Raw genomic sequence first — 15482 nt, forward strand, 5'->3', positions numbered from 1 at the left:
AGACCATTGGATGGACGAACACTATTCACCGAGCGTTATAAACCGAACGCAAACTATGCCAATTGAACGAACGCTCAAAGTTTGAACACAACTAGGCCGAACGCTAAAACCGAACGTCAAATTGGATTCAACACTATGTGGCCGAACGCTGATTGATACTTAGGACGAACGCTATTTATTAACAGGCCGAACGCTATTTTACTGATCACCCAATCAGGACGAACGCTTATATTGATACCTAGGACGAAGGCTAAGAAATTTAACAAAATGACCGAACGCTCTCTGCCGAACGCTAATTCCAGAATACTATAAGAACGGACGTTATTAGATGCTAGGCCGAACGATCATAATCACAGCAACACCAAGTTGGATTCAACACTACTGAGCCGTACGCTAATATCAAGTACCTAGGCCGAACGTTAGACCATTGAACACCCTATCGAATTCCTCACTGTCTTGGACGAACGCTCAAAGATTAAACTTCCTCAACAGCCGAACGCTATATAAGACGGACGTTTAGAGCCTAGTTAGATAACTAGATCACTTTGCCGAACACCTAAATATTGGCCGATTGTCTTAGAACTGAGGACGAATGATTTCAACTTAACCGAACGGTACTAACTCTCCTGACCGAACGCTACACTCATCAGGACGAACACTCAATATATAACTTAAGGACGAACGCTCAACATACAACTTAAGGACGAACGCTCAACATACAACTTAAGGACGAACGCTCAACATACAACTTAAGGACGAACGCTCAACATACAACTTAAGGACGAACGCTCAACATACAACTTAAGGACGAACGCTCAACATAAAACTTAAGGACGAACGCTCAACATACAACTTAAGGACGAACGCTCAACAGAAGAAAAGACCGAACGCTCGACTTAGAATAAAGGCCGAATTGGTCGAGCAAATTGGACGAACGTCCAATTCAGCTCGAACGAACGCGTTCCGCTGCATCTCGCGCTCCGGCGCGAGATGCTGTGCGCGGCATTTCCAGAGGCTGGGGCGCCTGGGCGCGACAGGGGCGCCCGGGCGAGAATTCTGCAGAATGCAGAATTCTGCAGATTTGAGGCCAGAACCTCGTTTTACCATTTTCAACCCTTTTTATTAACTTCTAACACCCTAAATTCATGTTTTATACTAGATTGAACTTATCTAATTGATTATAAACGTTCCATATTCAATTCTTAAGGGATTCATACTCAAATTCAACCATAAAACACCAATTTTCACAACTTAGATATCCAAAATCCAATTCTACCACTTTACACCTATTTTGATCAATTTGATGGTTCTAACAAGTCACAATACAGTGGGTGAAACTGTTCCCAAGGCTCAATAACACTCTAGACCCCAAATACTCAAAATCACTATCTCACTTCCTCTCCAAAAGACTAAAAAGCTATGAAATTCCAATTTCCTTCAATTCTAAAACATACAAGATTACATACATGAATCAACACATCAATTTCAGTCCAACCATACATACAACCACAATTTTCTAGCATCCTACTCATGCAACCACTATCAACATCCAGAAAATCCAACTCCCCTTACCTCTTGAAGACCTCCTAGCAAATCTTGAATGCAGTGAAATTCCAAACGTTCTCTGCCTCACCACTGGATGCAGCAAGCTTCCTCTTCTCCTTCTCCCGTACGTGCAGTAAGTTTTCTCCTTCCTCCAGATGCAGAATCCAAAACTCCCTTCAATCCCTGGTTCTCTCTTTAAGAAGAAAGGAATTGGTGTACTCCACTGCTGGTGCCAGCTCAGCCGTCCCCTTCTCCATCCTCAGTGCTCAATCCCACTATGAAGGTAAGTGATGATGGTGCTTGGAGCACTTCTTGGTGGCTGGAACACTCCAAGGTGGGGAGACCCACCACCATCCACTGCTGCCCACTTAAAGCTCCACTAGCCGCCCACTACCTCAGCTGCAGCCGCCCACTAAGCTTCTTCTCCCACTACCAAAATGCAGCCCCCTTTTGAAACCCTTCCTCACCACTTCAAGATGCAGCCGTTCCTCCCCCTTTCCAGCTAAGGACGGACGCTCGGTCCTTACACCTAATCATTTTGTTATTTTTTTTACTATTATTATTTAGACAGAAGAATAAATGTAATATTTAAGATACTTAGGGTATTTTTTTAATACAAAATATATTTAGATTTTAATGATGATGCACGATAATGTAAAAAGTATTATATTATCATCTAATTAAATTTATATTTAATATGACTATTAGAAAACCATTATGCATTAGAATACATAATTTATTTGTCTTATCTTTAATCTCAATATCATCCAAATTTTATGTCCTATTAATTTTTTCGTAAATGTCAATATCAATTTGGTAAAATAATAATTATTTTGACTTAAATCAATTTAAATTCCAATTAAAAGGTTGGTGATTAAAATATCACAATTACATCATTAAATTTATACAAACAAATTAAATAATAAATAATAGATAAAAATTAACAGTTGAATTAATAAATATTTTTTAATTAAATTTAAATTTGATTTTGAATTGTACCAAGAGGCTACTACTCTGAGCAGAATTATGCTTAAGTATTTTAAAGTTATAAATGAAGAAAAAACCTGAGTGCAAGAGAAAAATTCATAAAAAGTTATCAATCTAAAATTCCTGAACAAAAGAATATTTAATTTAATTCAAGTATACTAATAGTATAAATTTATTTTAATTTTTCTTGGATGATAAATTATCATTTTTAATAACAAACATATTTGTGATAAATTGTATCATATGAAAGTTAAAATAAATAAAAAATTGGTTTATTCCTTCATCTAAAAGTTTTAAATTATGTTTTTTAATTCTACATTTATTTATTATTCGTGTGATGACTGCTAACATAAACAAAACAATGAGTGATATTTTTTTAACAAAAGAAAGAATAATGTAATATTCAAAAGTGTTGGTAAAAGTATTAATAAAACTTTAAAATAATTGATACTTTGATTACTAAGCAAAGCATGTTAAACACGTAATCCTTGTTCTAATTCGTGGGTGAGATGGTGCTTGCAATTCCACCACCTTGTGGGGTCCACGTCCTATAAACAGTTCCTCACAATCAATTTTAACTTCCATCTTTTTTGTATAAAAATTATAACACATTATATTAGAGAATCAAAATATTTTAAAAAATGTTATTCAAATAGAATCTAATTAAAATAAACAGATTAAATTTTGTGCAATATCACCCACAAATGGCATGTTATTATATATAATAAATTTATTAGTTTTTGTAAAAATTCTCGTTTTATTCGGAAACACCCCAAATATTATTGTACAGAAAAAATAGAAAAATATATATTGTTTATGATTAATATATTTATTTTAACGTTTACGTGGAATGAAAATTAAACTGAGAAAACTGTTATATATGCGAAAGAGAAGGACATGGAAATAGATTGATTAGTACACATGAACAGATTGAATCTTTTGACGAAAGACGCAATTTCTGGAATTCAAGTTTCACGTTCTTTTCTTCTATTTTTCGTGTCAGTAAAAGCTTGGTCTCACTGCAAAAGGGAAAAAAAAAAGAGAGATACAGACACAGTATAAAAATACAACCTTTTTCCATTTTCACCGGTCCCAACAATACCCAGTTTCCGTTTTCTTCATTCTCTTACATCCGTTATTTTGCTTCTTTCAGTCGCCATCTTAAGGTTCTTTTCATTTTATGTTATATTCCGATGTGATTTTTTTCCCCTGAAGAAATTTCAATCGTTGGTAACGCATGGACATTGAAAGTGAAAGAAGTATGTTTTTTTGTCTGCTTCTATCTGGGGTCTGAGCTGTTTTTCTCTCCACATTCTCTTTATTTGTCTTGAATGTATTCTCTCTAGTGGGATTCATGGGTTCTACCTCCGTATTCAAAAAAATCTTTCCTTTATGGGTTTTTATGATCATGTTAGGGTAAGAAGAGTCTGTCCGAACTTGTTTGAGACTTTCACCTTGTTGCTGAGTGGGTATTTTTGTCCATTTCAAATCTGGGTTCCATCTGTTTGTTGAAAAACCCCAAAGGGAAAAAGGTTTCGTAGTTGAATTGAATTGAATTGAGGAAAAGAATGAAGGATTTTCCATCCTGTTTTGGTGAGAATGGGGTTCAAGTTGCGGATTCTTCGTCTTCAAGCGCTAATAAAAGTGCCCAGAACGTGGTTACTTGTGTTTATCAATGCAGGGTTGGCGGTAGTTCCTGTCTGATTACTGTCACATGGAGTAAGAATTTGATGGGGCAAGGTCTTGGTGTAGCGATCGACGATTCCTCAAGCCAGAGTCTTTGTAAGGTGGATATCAAACCGTGGGGATTTTCCAAGAGGAAAGGATGTAAGAGTCTAGAGTTTCATTCTTGTGGAGTTGACGTGTATTGGGATCTTTCTTCGGCTAAATTTGGTTCCAGCCCGGAACCTCTGGGGGGATTCTATGTTGCAGCTGTAGTGGATGGACAGATGGTTCTTCTTCTAGGGGATTTGAAGAGAGAAGCTTTCAAGAAGACCAATGCCAGCCCATTACCCCACAATGCATTTTTGATTGCCAAGAAAGAGCATGTTTTTGGTAAGAAGTTGTATGGTACCAAAGCTGTATTTTGTGACAATGGCCAAATTCATGACATTGTGATTGAGTGTGACACTGCAAGTGTTAGTGATCCGAGCCTTGTAATTCGCATAGACAGCAAAACAGTGATGCAAGTGAAGCGGTTGAGATGGAAGTTCAGGGGGAATCACACTATTCTGGTAGATGGCCTTGCTGTGGAAGTTTTCTGGGATGTTCATAATTGGCTCTTTGGTACATCCCTTGGAAATGCTGTCTTTATGTTCAGGACAAGCCTGTCCGCTTTGGACAAGTTGTTGGCTAGCCAACCGCCTTCTGATTTGCCATGGTCTTTCTCTGATAGATTTCCTGAGACCAAATTGCAGGGTCCTGGTTTCTCGCTTAACTTGTATGCTTGGAAGAGCCAATAGATATGCAGAAATCCATCACATATAGAGTACTAACAGACCTCTCAGTGATATTTGGTTTATCAACCGTGTGATCGAAACATTGTTGAGTAAAAATGAGTGCTTTTGTTTCTCTCATTCCCTTGTCAAATTCATATCCTGTTTAGTTGAGCTGAGGTATTTGAACAGATCAGAAACTTTTTTTTTCCTCTGAAATGGCTGTACATTTGTCTTCAATTGGCAACTTTATGGTTCATATTACTAAGAATACAAACTTTACAGTATGTTTATTCAATCACATCTCTATTCTCTTTAAATCAGTAAGTATTACCTACTTTTCCCTGTTCTGGATCTTCATATGTTTTGACTTTAGTATTTTACTTACAATTTATGATTCATTCCATGAAGCACCCAAGGCTTTTACATTATATTGCTAACACCCAGGTGCTAAGAAGGCCATAACATTGAATAACTGGTAAACTTAGCCGAGCTGAGGTTGAAGATGAAGATATACCTTAGGGAACTGAGATGGTGATGAAGCTGTCATCAGCCTGGAGGATTTATAGTTGTTTTATGCGTTGTGATGGGGCATGAATATGAATATATTTTTGCCTTTGTAGGATTGCATACTCTGATGTCTGATAATAATTAGCAAATTTGATAGGAGAGTCTGGCCAACTATATTCATGTGCTGGCTAGTGAATCATTATTGCATATTTTAAATCTTTCCATTGTTGAACCTCTCTTGCCAGCTCATTAAGGCCTCAGATGTTAAATAAATATATCTTTATGACCATTTAGTCTGTTGCATGACCCTTTAATTCCATTTCTGCAGCAGAACTAAACTTGATAACAACAGTTTAACAATGGTAATTTCTATTTAAAACCTTCATTCTGCGATTTCAGTTGCAACTCTCAGAGACAAAAGGTTTTTGAACTATGGAAGCTGAACAAAAAAACTATGCAGAGTCCTTTTTTATACTGTTCTTAATCTTAGCATGTGGATATTTTATTCTGACTACCTTAATCCTTAAATCATGGATAATTTCTTATCAATTTGTTTCTAATACCTAAGTTCTTAGTAAATTGGAATGTAATTTAATTTAGTAATTTCTTTTTCTTTAATACTTCATTTGGCATGAAGTGATTTCACAAGCATGTTGAGTAAAGAATGCACAGCTCTGAAGGATGTTGGTGAGATGTAGCATGTAAAATAGCCACAACAAATGTGTCTGATAAAAAGATGTTTTTTCAGGTATTTTTGTCGTCCAGGACCCATTTGAATAAGTCGCAACCTCATGTTTTCATCCTTTGAAAGCAACTTACATATTACAATAAAAAAATAATAATCTTTTTATACTCATTTATTTTAAAATAGCTGCATCACAAATTCACAGCAACCAATAATAGAGATAATCTGGTGATAAAAAAAAATATGAATTTTTGCTACTATAACTTCGTAGTTGTAATTAAAAATAATTATATAAAAACAATTATTTCTTTTACTAATAAAAAGGGAACTTTACTCATTTTAATTATCAATTTATCCATTCACTTCGTATAGTTTTTATTTAGTCTAATAATTACAAAAAATATTTCAATTAAAATTGGTTTTATATAAAATATTTTTTAAATTGAAATTAAACGAAAAATATTACTAGTTAATATTATATTTATTAATATTTTGATGTGATTTCCCCTAATTGGTAGCGAGACGTAAATTTTGCAAATGTTTTGGGAGATGTTGGAGATTTGTCTGCATTTTCTAAAATCAATCTCAATTTTTAATATAACAAAATATAGAAGGAAAAGATTTAACATATTAATGTTATTAACTGAATCTAATACAAATTCAATGTAATTTTTTCTTTCACTTTGGCGTCTAATAAGAAAAATATTAATGTTTGTTTTATTGAATAGATTAATTTTTTTTTGGATATCATACAAATAATATATAAAGTAATTAAAATATAATATCTGAATTTAGAACAATATCAGTGTGGAACATCAAGTTCACGTGAACCACACAAATAATGAATGAGCAGTGCCACCCACAACCATGTCAAAACCAAAACCAATCAAATAAAAAATAAACAATTCAAACATTATCTCCTTTTCATTTTAAATTAATATAATTATTTAACCTAAAAAAAAAATTTACGCTCTAATTAAATAATATACTGTTGAATTTTTAAATAGGAAATTAATATTAATAAATCATAAACAAAACTACATAAAATATTAAGGTATTATGTTTAATTTAAATTTTTAACTTAATGATTTCACAAAAATACTATTTTAATACTTAAAATAAATAATTGAATTAGTACAATAAATATTGATATGTTTCATTTTTAATATAATAAAAATTTATTTTTTCAATAAGAAATTTTAATTTTATTAATCTTATTTAGATTATATAAATAGTCGAGATATTTTCATATATTTTACTTTTTAATAATTTTTATATATATTTATTATAAAAAAAACTGCTGAGAATATTATATTAATAAGGAATCCCTTTCAAGATTTATATATTAACGATAATATATATTAATAAATACACGTGTTTATTATAAAAATGAAATACGTATAATTACTTTAACTATTAATATAAATTGTATAAAATTATTATTTTTAATTAAATTTATTTTATTATTGTATTAAAAGTAAAATATATCAATATTTACTATAATAAACACATTGTTTATCCTAGTAATTACAGTGAAACTTAACCAATTATTTTAAAAAATTATAGTTATTGAAAGATAATTTTTTCATAATTATATAAAATAATAATAAAATCAAATAATAATCCTATAACTATAGTCATAGTGTATTGTGTGCAGTTGCATTATATGATTGCATGCAGGTGACCAGAAATGGAATAGAGGAGAGGAACAGTAATGACTTGAGTAATAAATGTTTATTTTTATTTTACACACATTATAAAAATAAATAAATTATAAAAAGGTAAATCGTTTACTTTTAAAAAAATAAAAAATAATGTTAAATAAATATAAAAGTTGTAGGTAAACAGTCTTCAAAGTTGAACCTGAACATAGCCCACTTTTCAACTTAATATATTTCAATTTCATGTCTAATATGCATTTACCATTCTCACCATATTCATGTATGGGCATTTTCTTCTTAAAAGACGTATAGAAAAGTGAAGTGAATATTTAAACTAAAATTTACTTCGATTATTAAATAATATAAGATTATTTAATATGATAAATACATAAACTTTCACTTAAAGATTTAAAAAAAATGATTTATCATTCCCAATAAATAGCTTAAGAACCAAATGTTACAGTTTTATAATAGACGCTACTAAGTATATGTTAGGTCAACGAGTTATTTTTTCTAATTAAAATTTTAACGTGAATCAAAAGTTATATATTAAGGAAAAATAGATAAAATAAATGAAACAACTCTTAATCATATTATTTTAAAGTTTTTTTTATGGAAAGTAATGTCTTAATCTTTTATATGAGTTCATTTTTAATTTATTGATATCAAATTTGTCCAATTAAAAAAGATAATAGTAAAGTAAGAGTCTATTACTTGACCTGATAAAAATAGATAAAAAAAAGTTCTAAAATTTAATTTTTTTATCAAAGATATTCCTTTTCAGAAGAAAAAAAAGTATATTTTTTTTTATGAAAAACAACTATACAAAATAATAGTCATCACTGACTTATTCTACTAATAGTTGAGAAGAGATCTTACAATTTTAAGTTAAAAATAATATTTTAATTTTTTATATAAATTGGTTATCGACTAATTGATACAGAATTTCTCCATTATCTTCCCTACCTATAAAAGTTTAACATTTCTTGGAGTTTTCTGTTTTAGGTTTTACCTTATTGTTTGTTTATTAATCTTGTTTTCTTGTTTTCTCTCCTATTTTGAACGTTTATCCCTTTAATAGCTTTCTGACTAAAAGAACAAAATGTATATATAACTGTATGAACTATTATGGATGGAATGCGCGTCTAAGTTTGAATTGAGAAACATTTCAGAGACCGTTTTGTTTTATCTTTTCTAATCAAAATTAAAATTAAAGGGTTTATTTGATAATTCATTCAATAAAAGAGTTTAGTTGTACGCTACCGTAGTGCTATGAAAATTATATTATATGATTTTAATTTGAAATGATTATATTTAAAGTTGAACCATTTTTTTTATTATATTATATAATCGTTTGATTAGTTATAGATTGAACATTTAACTCTTAGGAAAATATTTGAACAAAATATCATTATAATTAGACAGTTACATAGTTTCACAGGACAATTAATTCAAATATTGAACAATTTAAGATAAAGTATGACTACCAACCATTATAATTGGAGTAGAAATCCTTTAAACTATTTGGACCATAAGTTAGAAGAGAATTTTTTTAGAATACAAAAAAACTCTTTGATGCAATGCATTTCAATTAAATTATAATTAAAAATATATAAATTAATAAAAGACTTAACCCATAAGTAGATTAGAATATATATATATATATATATATATATATATATATATGAGCAATTTTTTTAATTGGAGACACTAGTTTCAATTTATTTCGTTTCCAAACCCTAATTGCAAGTTTTGTTTACGATTGTCCGTTTATATACTTTACAATTAATTATTGGAGTTCTTGAGATAAAGTTGAAATCGAAAATTGCTTAAGCACTAATCAAACAAACTTTTTATTAAGAACTTATTCTAGAAGAAAATAAAAAATCAAATAATAATTTAAACTTTCTTTAACTGAAAATGGATAGAAAGAAGAGAGAAAATAAAATAATTTTAAAATAATTTAAACTTTCAAATAATTTTAAAATAACCTAATTCCACATCATTCAGCCACGTCAGTTAAAAAGACAGTCCCTTGTGTCACGTCAAGTATACATTAACGTTGTTAAGTCTAATTTAACGATAAGGGTCTAATTGATGCAATTTTAAAAACAAAAACTCAATTGAGACGCTGAAAAATAAAAGAACCTATTTAAGATTCTGAACAAAAATAAAGACCTACCGAAACATTAAACCTATATTTTACCACATGAACCTTAATTTGACGAATAAACTTGAATTAAATTCATAAAAGTGACATGATATTCCTATATTTATATTTCAAGATCTAAATATAAAATTTACGAAATAAATCTTCAAAATAAATTAATCCAAGCGAGCACGACCTCGAAGGAACAAATATTTGATACCAAAAATAGGATTGAGTTGTCACTTTCTCCAATGCCAGAGCAGTGCAAAATTCTGCTGCCCCAAACTGTGTGACTGGGATCCATTAACAGTACAACGAGCTACATCATCAAATCATAATGTTACACTAACGTAAATGATTAAACAAGGAGGGAGATTAATATTTTAACTTAATTTGTATAGCCACCGAAAATAATAAGTGGCAAAAGGATGTCAAAAACAAATCATGCCCCCATCTTATGCATCCTCAAAGCTATGACAATACCTTTGGATCCAGGCCATCTGAAACTTTAAATGTCTTTCAATAAATAGTTCATTATGTAAGGTAAACTGCAGAAAGTTAAGAATTTTCATTTTAATATTGAGAAGAAAATGACTCAGAAAATCTAAGTGCGTTAATTCAAGCTGGCAACAATCTTAGAAAATTTCAAAAAGTGATCAAATAATAATCTTTAAGAGACGCTGCATCATGATGACAATGTTAAACTCTTTAAGGCAGTTGTAAGTTGAGGAAGCTTGTCCGGAGCTCTCTGTTTGTAATCTTTCTCCAATACTTTGGCCGCTAGAGATTGTAACTGTGACCCTTCTTTCTCCTCCTTGCTTTTCCCTTTCGTAAGCTGCGTAATAGCAGAAGCGCACTGGAGAACAGGAGCAAAACTAAAATTTCAGGCATATATCAATTAATAGTTTCGGAAAGAAGAATCCAGAGATCCTTATTAAGGAGAAGATCAAGAATCTACGAAGGAAAACTGAAATCTTCTGAAGTAAAAACTAAATGATGACTTTCTTGGCAACCAACAAAACATAGGTTCAACTAAATTCCAAATTAAAACAAACTATAGTCAGTTCACACAGACGATAACTTGCAGTTGCAGAGGACCACACAAAATTAATACTCATGGAAGATCTTACCAGGCATATCCCAAAGAGCGCTCTGGTGTTTTTGCCTCCAGTCAAATCAATAGTAGACGCATAGTATTTCTTGGCAGTTTGGAGGTTTTCTAATCCACCAAGCGTATAAAGCACCTGACAATGCCACAAATCAAGAAAACGTCCTTATGCAATAAAAGTAAGACTCTTGCTATGCTACTACACCTCTAGCATGCAGTGTTTTCTGTGCCTTGTTGGTTACTACCGGAGCAAAGAAATGAGAGGAGGAGAAGAATTTATTTGACCTAAAAAAAAAGTGATCACATTTCATAAAGAAGTTACTCACATCAGCATATGCTAAATGGTATAGTGGAACAGTAGGTTGAGATAATATCAACTCCTCGTAACAAAATGCTGCTTGTTTATACCTATTACGTAGACAGAAAGCCAAAATAAACAAAAGGCGGATAAATAATTAGCAATATCAATGTTACCCTTGCAGCGGGAAGATAAATGGTAGAATAAAACTAACATTTGCAGGGAAACGTATATTTCAGCCAGTTCTCTCCATGCATCATGATCTGCCATGAATCTGTTATAACGAGAATAATTCAGATACATGCAATATTTTCTTATGTAAATCAGAAACTAATTTTTTTTAGTTATGGAAGAAAATAAAACTTTTAACATTAGTCTCACGTTTCTAGATATTTATTAAGCCAGTCAATAGCCACAGAAATGTTGCCTTGGGCCTTTGCCATTGCCACCCTCCTCTTATGGATGACCTGCACAAAATCACAACAACCAAGAAGATTAAACACTTTAGCTTTTTGGCTTTCTTTACACAGGATGCGTGGCCTGTTTAATGTAAAACCGAAATATTAAAATCAAGTGGAAATAACAAAACACAAAAAGAAGAAGCCACAATTATATGATTTTTGTCTCATCACATAGAGTAACTGAACAACCAACAGTTCCCCTTTTTGGTTTCCCCATAAGGTTACGTGAGTTTACTTGGTCAAGAGGATTGTCCTCCAAAAGGCTTGCGTAAGCCTTTTCTGCCAAATCCCAGGATCCTTTTGCTTCAAACAACATTGCCTCCAGCCTACCTGTAACAATTTTGAAGCTTAAATCAATTCTTTCTTAAGAGAGAACAGGAGCTTGCATATGCATAGATATATTTGGATTGTGTGTAGTTATGTTACAGAGTGTGGTTTATAAAGCATTTCATCTAGATTATAGATGAAATTAGTAAATGAAATTTTGAAAAAATATTTAGCTTTTAGGTTATTTCAATAAGCTAATCCATTAGCTTTCAAAATAATCTATCTAGATGAAACCTATAATTTACCATCTTACCCCTTGAAATAATAATAGAAAACCCCATGTTTATGACTACAATTTTTGGATTATGTTTTACTTGTACACTTTTTTGGATTATTGATTTAATGCAACACTTGTTTATTATTATTTTAATTATTTAATTATGTATTTTAATTTTTAATAAAAAAATTATTGAGAAATAATAGATATTTTAAATTATAATTAACAATGCATATTTACACAAATATTACTTGGAACTTAATTTATACAAATAAAATAATTTAAATTACGATAATATAAATTTATAATTATTGAAAATACGTAATTACCTAATATAAAGATTTGATTCAACAATTAATCATGTCTTCTTTTGTTCTTTTACAGCTTTCAGGCAGCTACTTTTATTAAAACACTTTTTGTGTAGTTTTTTCAGATTTCTTTTCAACAACTATCTTGAGCTAATTTTACCAAACATAGCCCTAACATTCCTCTTCAAAGAATTGAATACAAATTATCTAAATTATCCACCGGTCTAAAAGTTTGTTTCAAGAACCTGATCTGGGACAAGTAAACAATACAGTTCGTGTTTTGGGAAAATTATAATAGGGCTCAAGATATAAATTAGACAGCTCAATCATTGCAATGTCACTAGAAACAGTTTCTTAGCCTAGCAGCACCAATATGTAGACTGGCCAATTATAAGGCACGTGTCACCAGCATTCGTAATGCTGCCTGCACAACTATTAAATCTGCATCTAAGATTAGAACTGTAAAAAATGAGCTCTGAGTTCAGGTGGTACAATTTAATTCCCCCTGCCCCCAAAAGCTTATAGAGAATCGTTTCTATGTCAAGAGTTGTGTAGATGGTTCTATAACTAACTCAAAATCAAAACATGGTTAAAAGGTATAGATAATATCAACTTACCAACTCTTTTACTATCTGGGAATCTCTTCCGAAGAACCTTTGTACAGTCCTGATAAAGAAGAAGAAAAATATTATCAACTTCAAGACATAAAATCTCAAACATGATGTTTTCCCTTATCATACGAAGAGGACAACATGATGACAACATACAAGTTCAGCAGCATATTAATTTGCAGGCTCGGAACTTACAAAAGCAAACAAGATCAAACATCTTGCCAAGAACTTTAAAAACAACGATACAACACAGTGAATGAATAACGGTATAGCAAGATCAGAAAACGATTATTTCCTCCATCCATCATCAACAGAGAATAAAGGGCCAAAAGGGAATCAAACTTAAAACAAAAACTACCCAGAAATTGAACAGCAATCAAATGCAGTGGACTATAACCTTACAAGGTACGTATTGAAAATCAACCATTACGCAGCACCAAAAAAAAAACATCAAGCAAGATTATAACTCCAGGTAAAACTCACAAGCAACCGTCTCTGGTGCATAATCAGAACCTCCACAACACAAGTGACAAGAGAGTAAAGTGCAAGTTCCAACTATTTCAAATAAGTAAGATTCAACCCGTGCATAAGATTCCTGATTGAGTAATCATTACACTACATAAGAAATTCACTCCAACAACATTGTTTCAACGAAAGGAGGCTATTATTTTACGATTTGTAGAATAGTGCCCAATAAAATTTACAATTCATTATACAAGAAACACGACCAAATTAGATCGAGACCTTGGCAACGTCGAGACATTGACAATCCATAGCAGCAACTGCAACCTGTTCGTACAAGGTCCATTCTGCACACACAAATACCCAAACATTAGTCAAAAGTCAAATTCAGTGAAAGATATATACCTGCAAGTAAAGCATAGCTGAAAAAACAAGGTTTTACAAGACAGTGAAATTCGAAGCTCCAAAAATCACCGCATAAAATCATAAATAACAGAATCACGCAATAGAATCATAACAACAAAAATTAGGTCAGTAGCGAAGGAGGAGTGACCATCGGCGCCTAGAGAGGATCGTTGTTTGGGGTCGTTCAAGATGGAGAGGCCATGCTTCAGAACCTTCTGGGAACGGCGAACCTTGAGCTTTCTGACAAGGCAGAGGTAGTCCCAGGCGCCGCCGCCGCCGTTGTCGACCTGATTTTCAAGCCTGTTCAATTGAGTCTCCTCTGTTTTGGTAACCATCTTCTTTCCCACAATTCACAAACGCAGATCCAACAAATCGATAAACAGATTTTCGATCTGTTGCTGCAAATATCGATCGCTGTCTCTCTGTCGTTGAAAATACACACCCGGAGTGAGACGAGATGAAATACAGTGGGATCGCACTTTCACTCCAGGTTCCGCCTCAGAAATATATCAAAATAAAAAATAGTTAAACTAATCAAACAAGATATTATCAGAATTTAATTAACAATTTTTTTTACTTCAACAAAAATTCAATTTTAGAATAATAATCACATAATTACTTTATTTTATTTTGTTTAACCATTATTTATTTCAATTATTTTATTTAATTCACATTAAACATTATATTTTCTACTTGGAAGAACGCCTGCACTTCAAATTTAATGTCTATATTAGTTTTAGTTTAGGATATATTAAATACAATATATACTATTATTTTTTATTGTATATAATATATATTAAATTATTTAATATATAAGGAACTGTTTTATTTAGTATATTGTTTTCATATAACACTTTTATTTGAAGTTGATTATAGCAAAAAAAAATTATGGAACTCTTATTAAGTAGAGGTGGTAGGTCTTTTGTACTATTTTATCTCTTCATCATTTTTATGATGAATTTTATGTTCAGGTTTTAGGAAAACAAAATAATTATAAAACGGATTATCGTATTTGTATATTGCTATGAATATGATTCTAATAAATAAATTTATGGAATGTAAAATATATTTAAAATGATAGTATATTATTAGATTATGATCTATTTTTTTAATTATTGTCCATTTTAAAAAAATATTCAAATATTTAAAAACAAAGATAAACCTTACAAAATGAAAGGAATGAAAATCACGGTATACCGCTAACTCTTTTTATTTTCAAATTTTTAAAAACAGTTTCCTTTTATATGTATATTTATATTTTTGGCTACCTTTCTAAATATTTAACTTCAATTTTCATTATTATTAAATCGCAT

The 15482-nt window shown here is 31.2% G+C and overlaps 2 protein-coding genes across 2 annotated transcripts; one reads left to right on the forward strand and one right to left on the reverse strand.

The window, feature by feature from the left end:
* Positions 1–3429: 3429 nt before the first annotated feature.
* Positions 3430–5265, forward strand: LOC108342047 (uncharacterized). Its single transcript, XM_017579750.2, has one exon. The coding sequence runs from the start codon at positions 4101–4103 to the stop codon at positions 4992–4994; it is 894 nt and encodes a 297-aa protein (XP_017435239.1). The 5' UTR covers positions 3430–4100; the 3' UTR covers positions 4995–5265.
* A 5256-nt stretch (positions 5266–10521) lies between these two features.
* LOC108340990 (uncharacterized) lies at positions 10522–14691 on the reverse strand. Its single transcript, XM_017578583.2, has 9 exons — positions 14318–14691; positions 14047–14111; positions 13309–13357; positions 12075–12169; positions 11760–11845; positions 11593–11652; positions 11407–11488; positions 11103–11216; positions 10522–10828 (listed from the first exon to the last, which is right to left on the reverse strand). Exons 1-9 carry the CDS (start codon positions 14502–14504, stop codon positions 10658–10660), a joined length of 909 nt encoding a protein of 302 aa, XP_017434072.1. The 5' UTR covers positions 14505–14691; the 3' UTR covers positions 10522–10657.
* Between the last annotated feature and the right edge of the window lie 791 nt (positions 14692–15482).

Source organism: Vigna angularis, chromosome 6 (genome assembly GCF_016808095.1).
Source record: "Vigna angularis cultivar LongXiaoDou No.4 chromosome 6, ASM1680809v1, whole genome shotgun sequence".
NCBI lineage: Eukaryota > Viridiplantae > Streptophyta > Magnoliopsida > Fabales > Fabaceae > Vigna > Vigna angularis.

Excerpts from the sequence above, each read along its gene's own strand:
- LOC108340990 (XM_017578583.2), bottom strand. The coding sequence starts at position 14,504 with ATGGTTACCAAAACAGAGGAGACTCAATTGAACAGGCTTGAAAATCAG. Across the intron at positions 13,358-14,046 it reads AATGTCTCGACGTTGCCAAG|GACTGTACAAAGGTTCTTCG; the intron begins GTCTCGATCTAA and ends CTTCTTTATCAG. Across the intron at positions 12,170-13,308 it reads CCCAGATAGTAAAAGAGTTG|GTAGGCTGGAGGCAATGTTG; the intron begins GTAAGTTGATAT and ends AAATTGTTACAG.
- LOC108342047 (XM_017579750.2), top strand. The coding sequence starts at position 4,101 with ATGAAGGATTTTCCATCCTGTTTTGGTGAGAATGGGGTTCAAGTTGCG.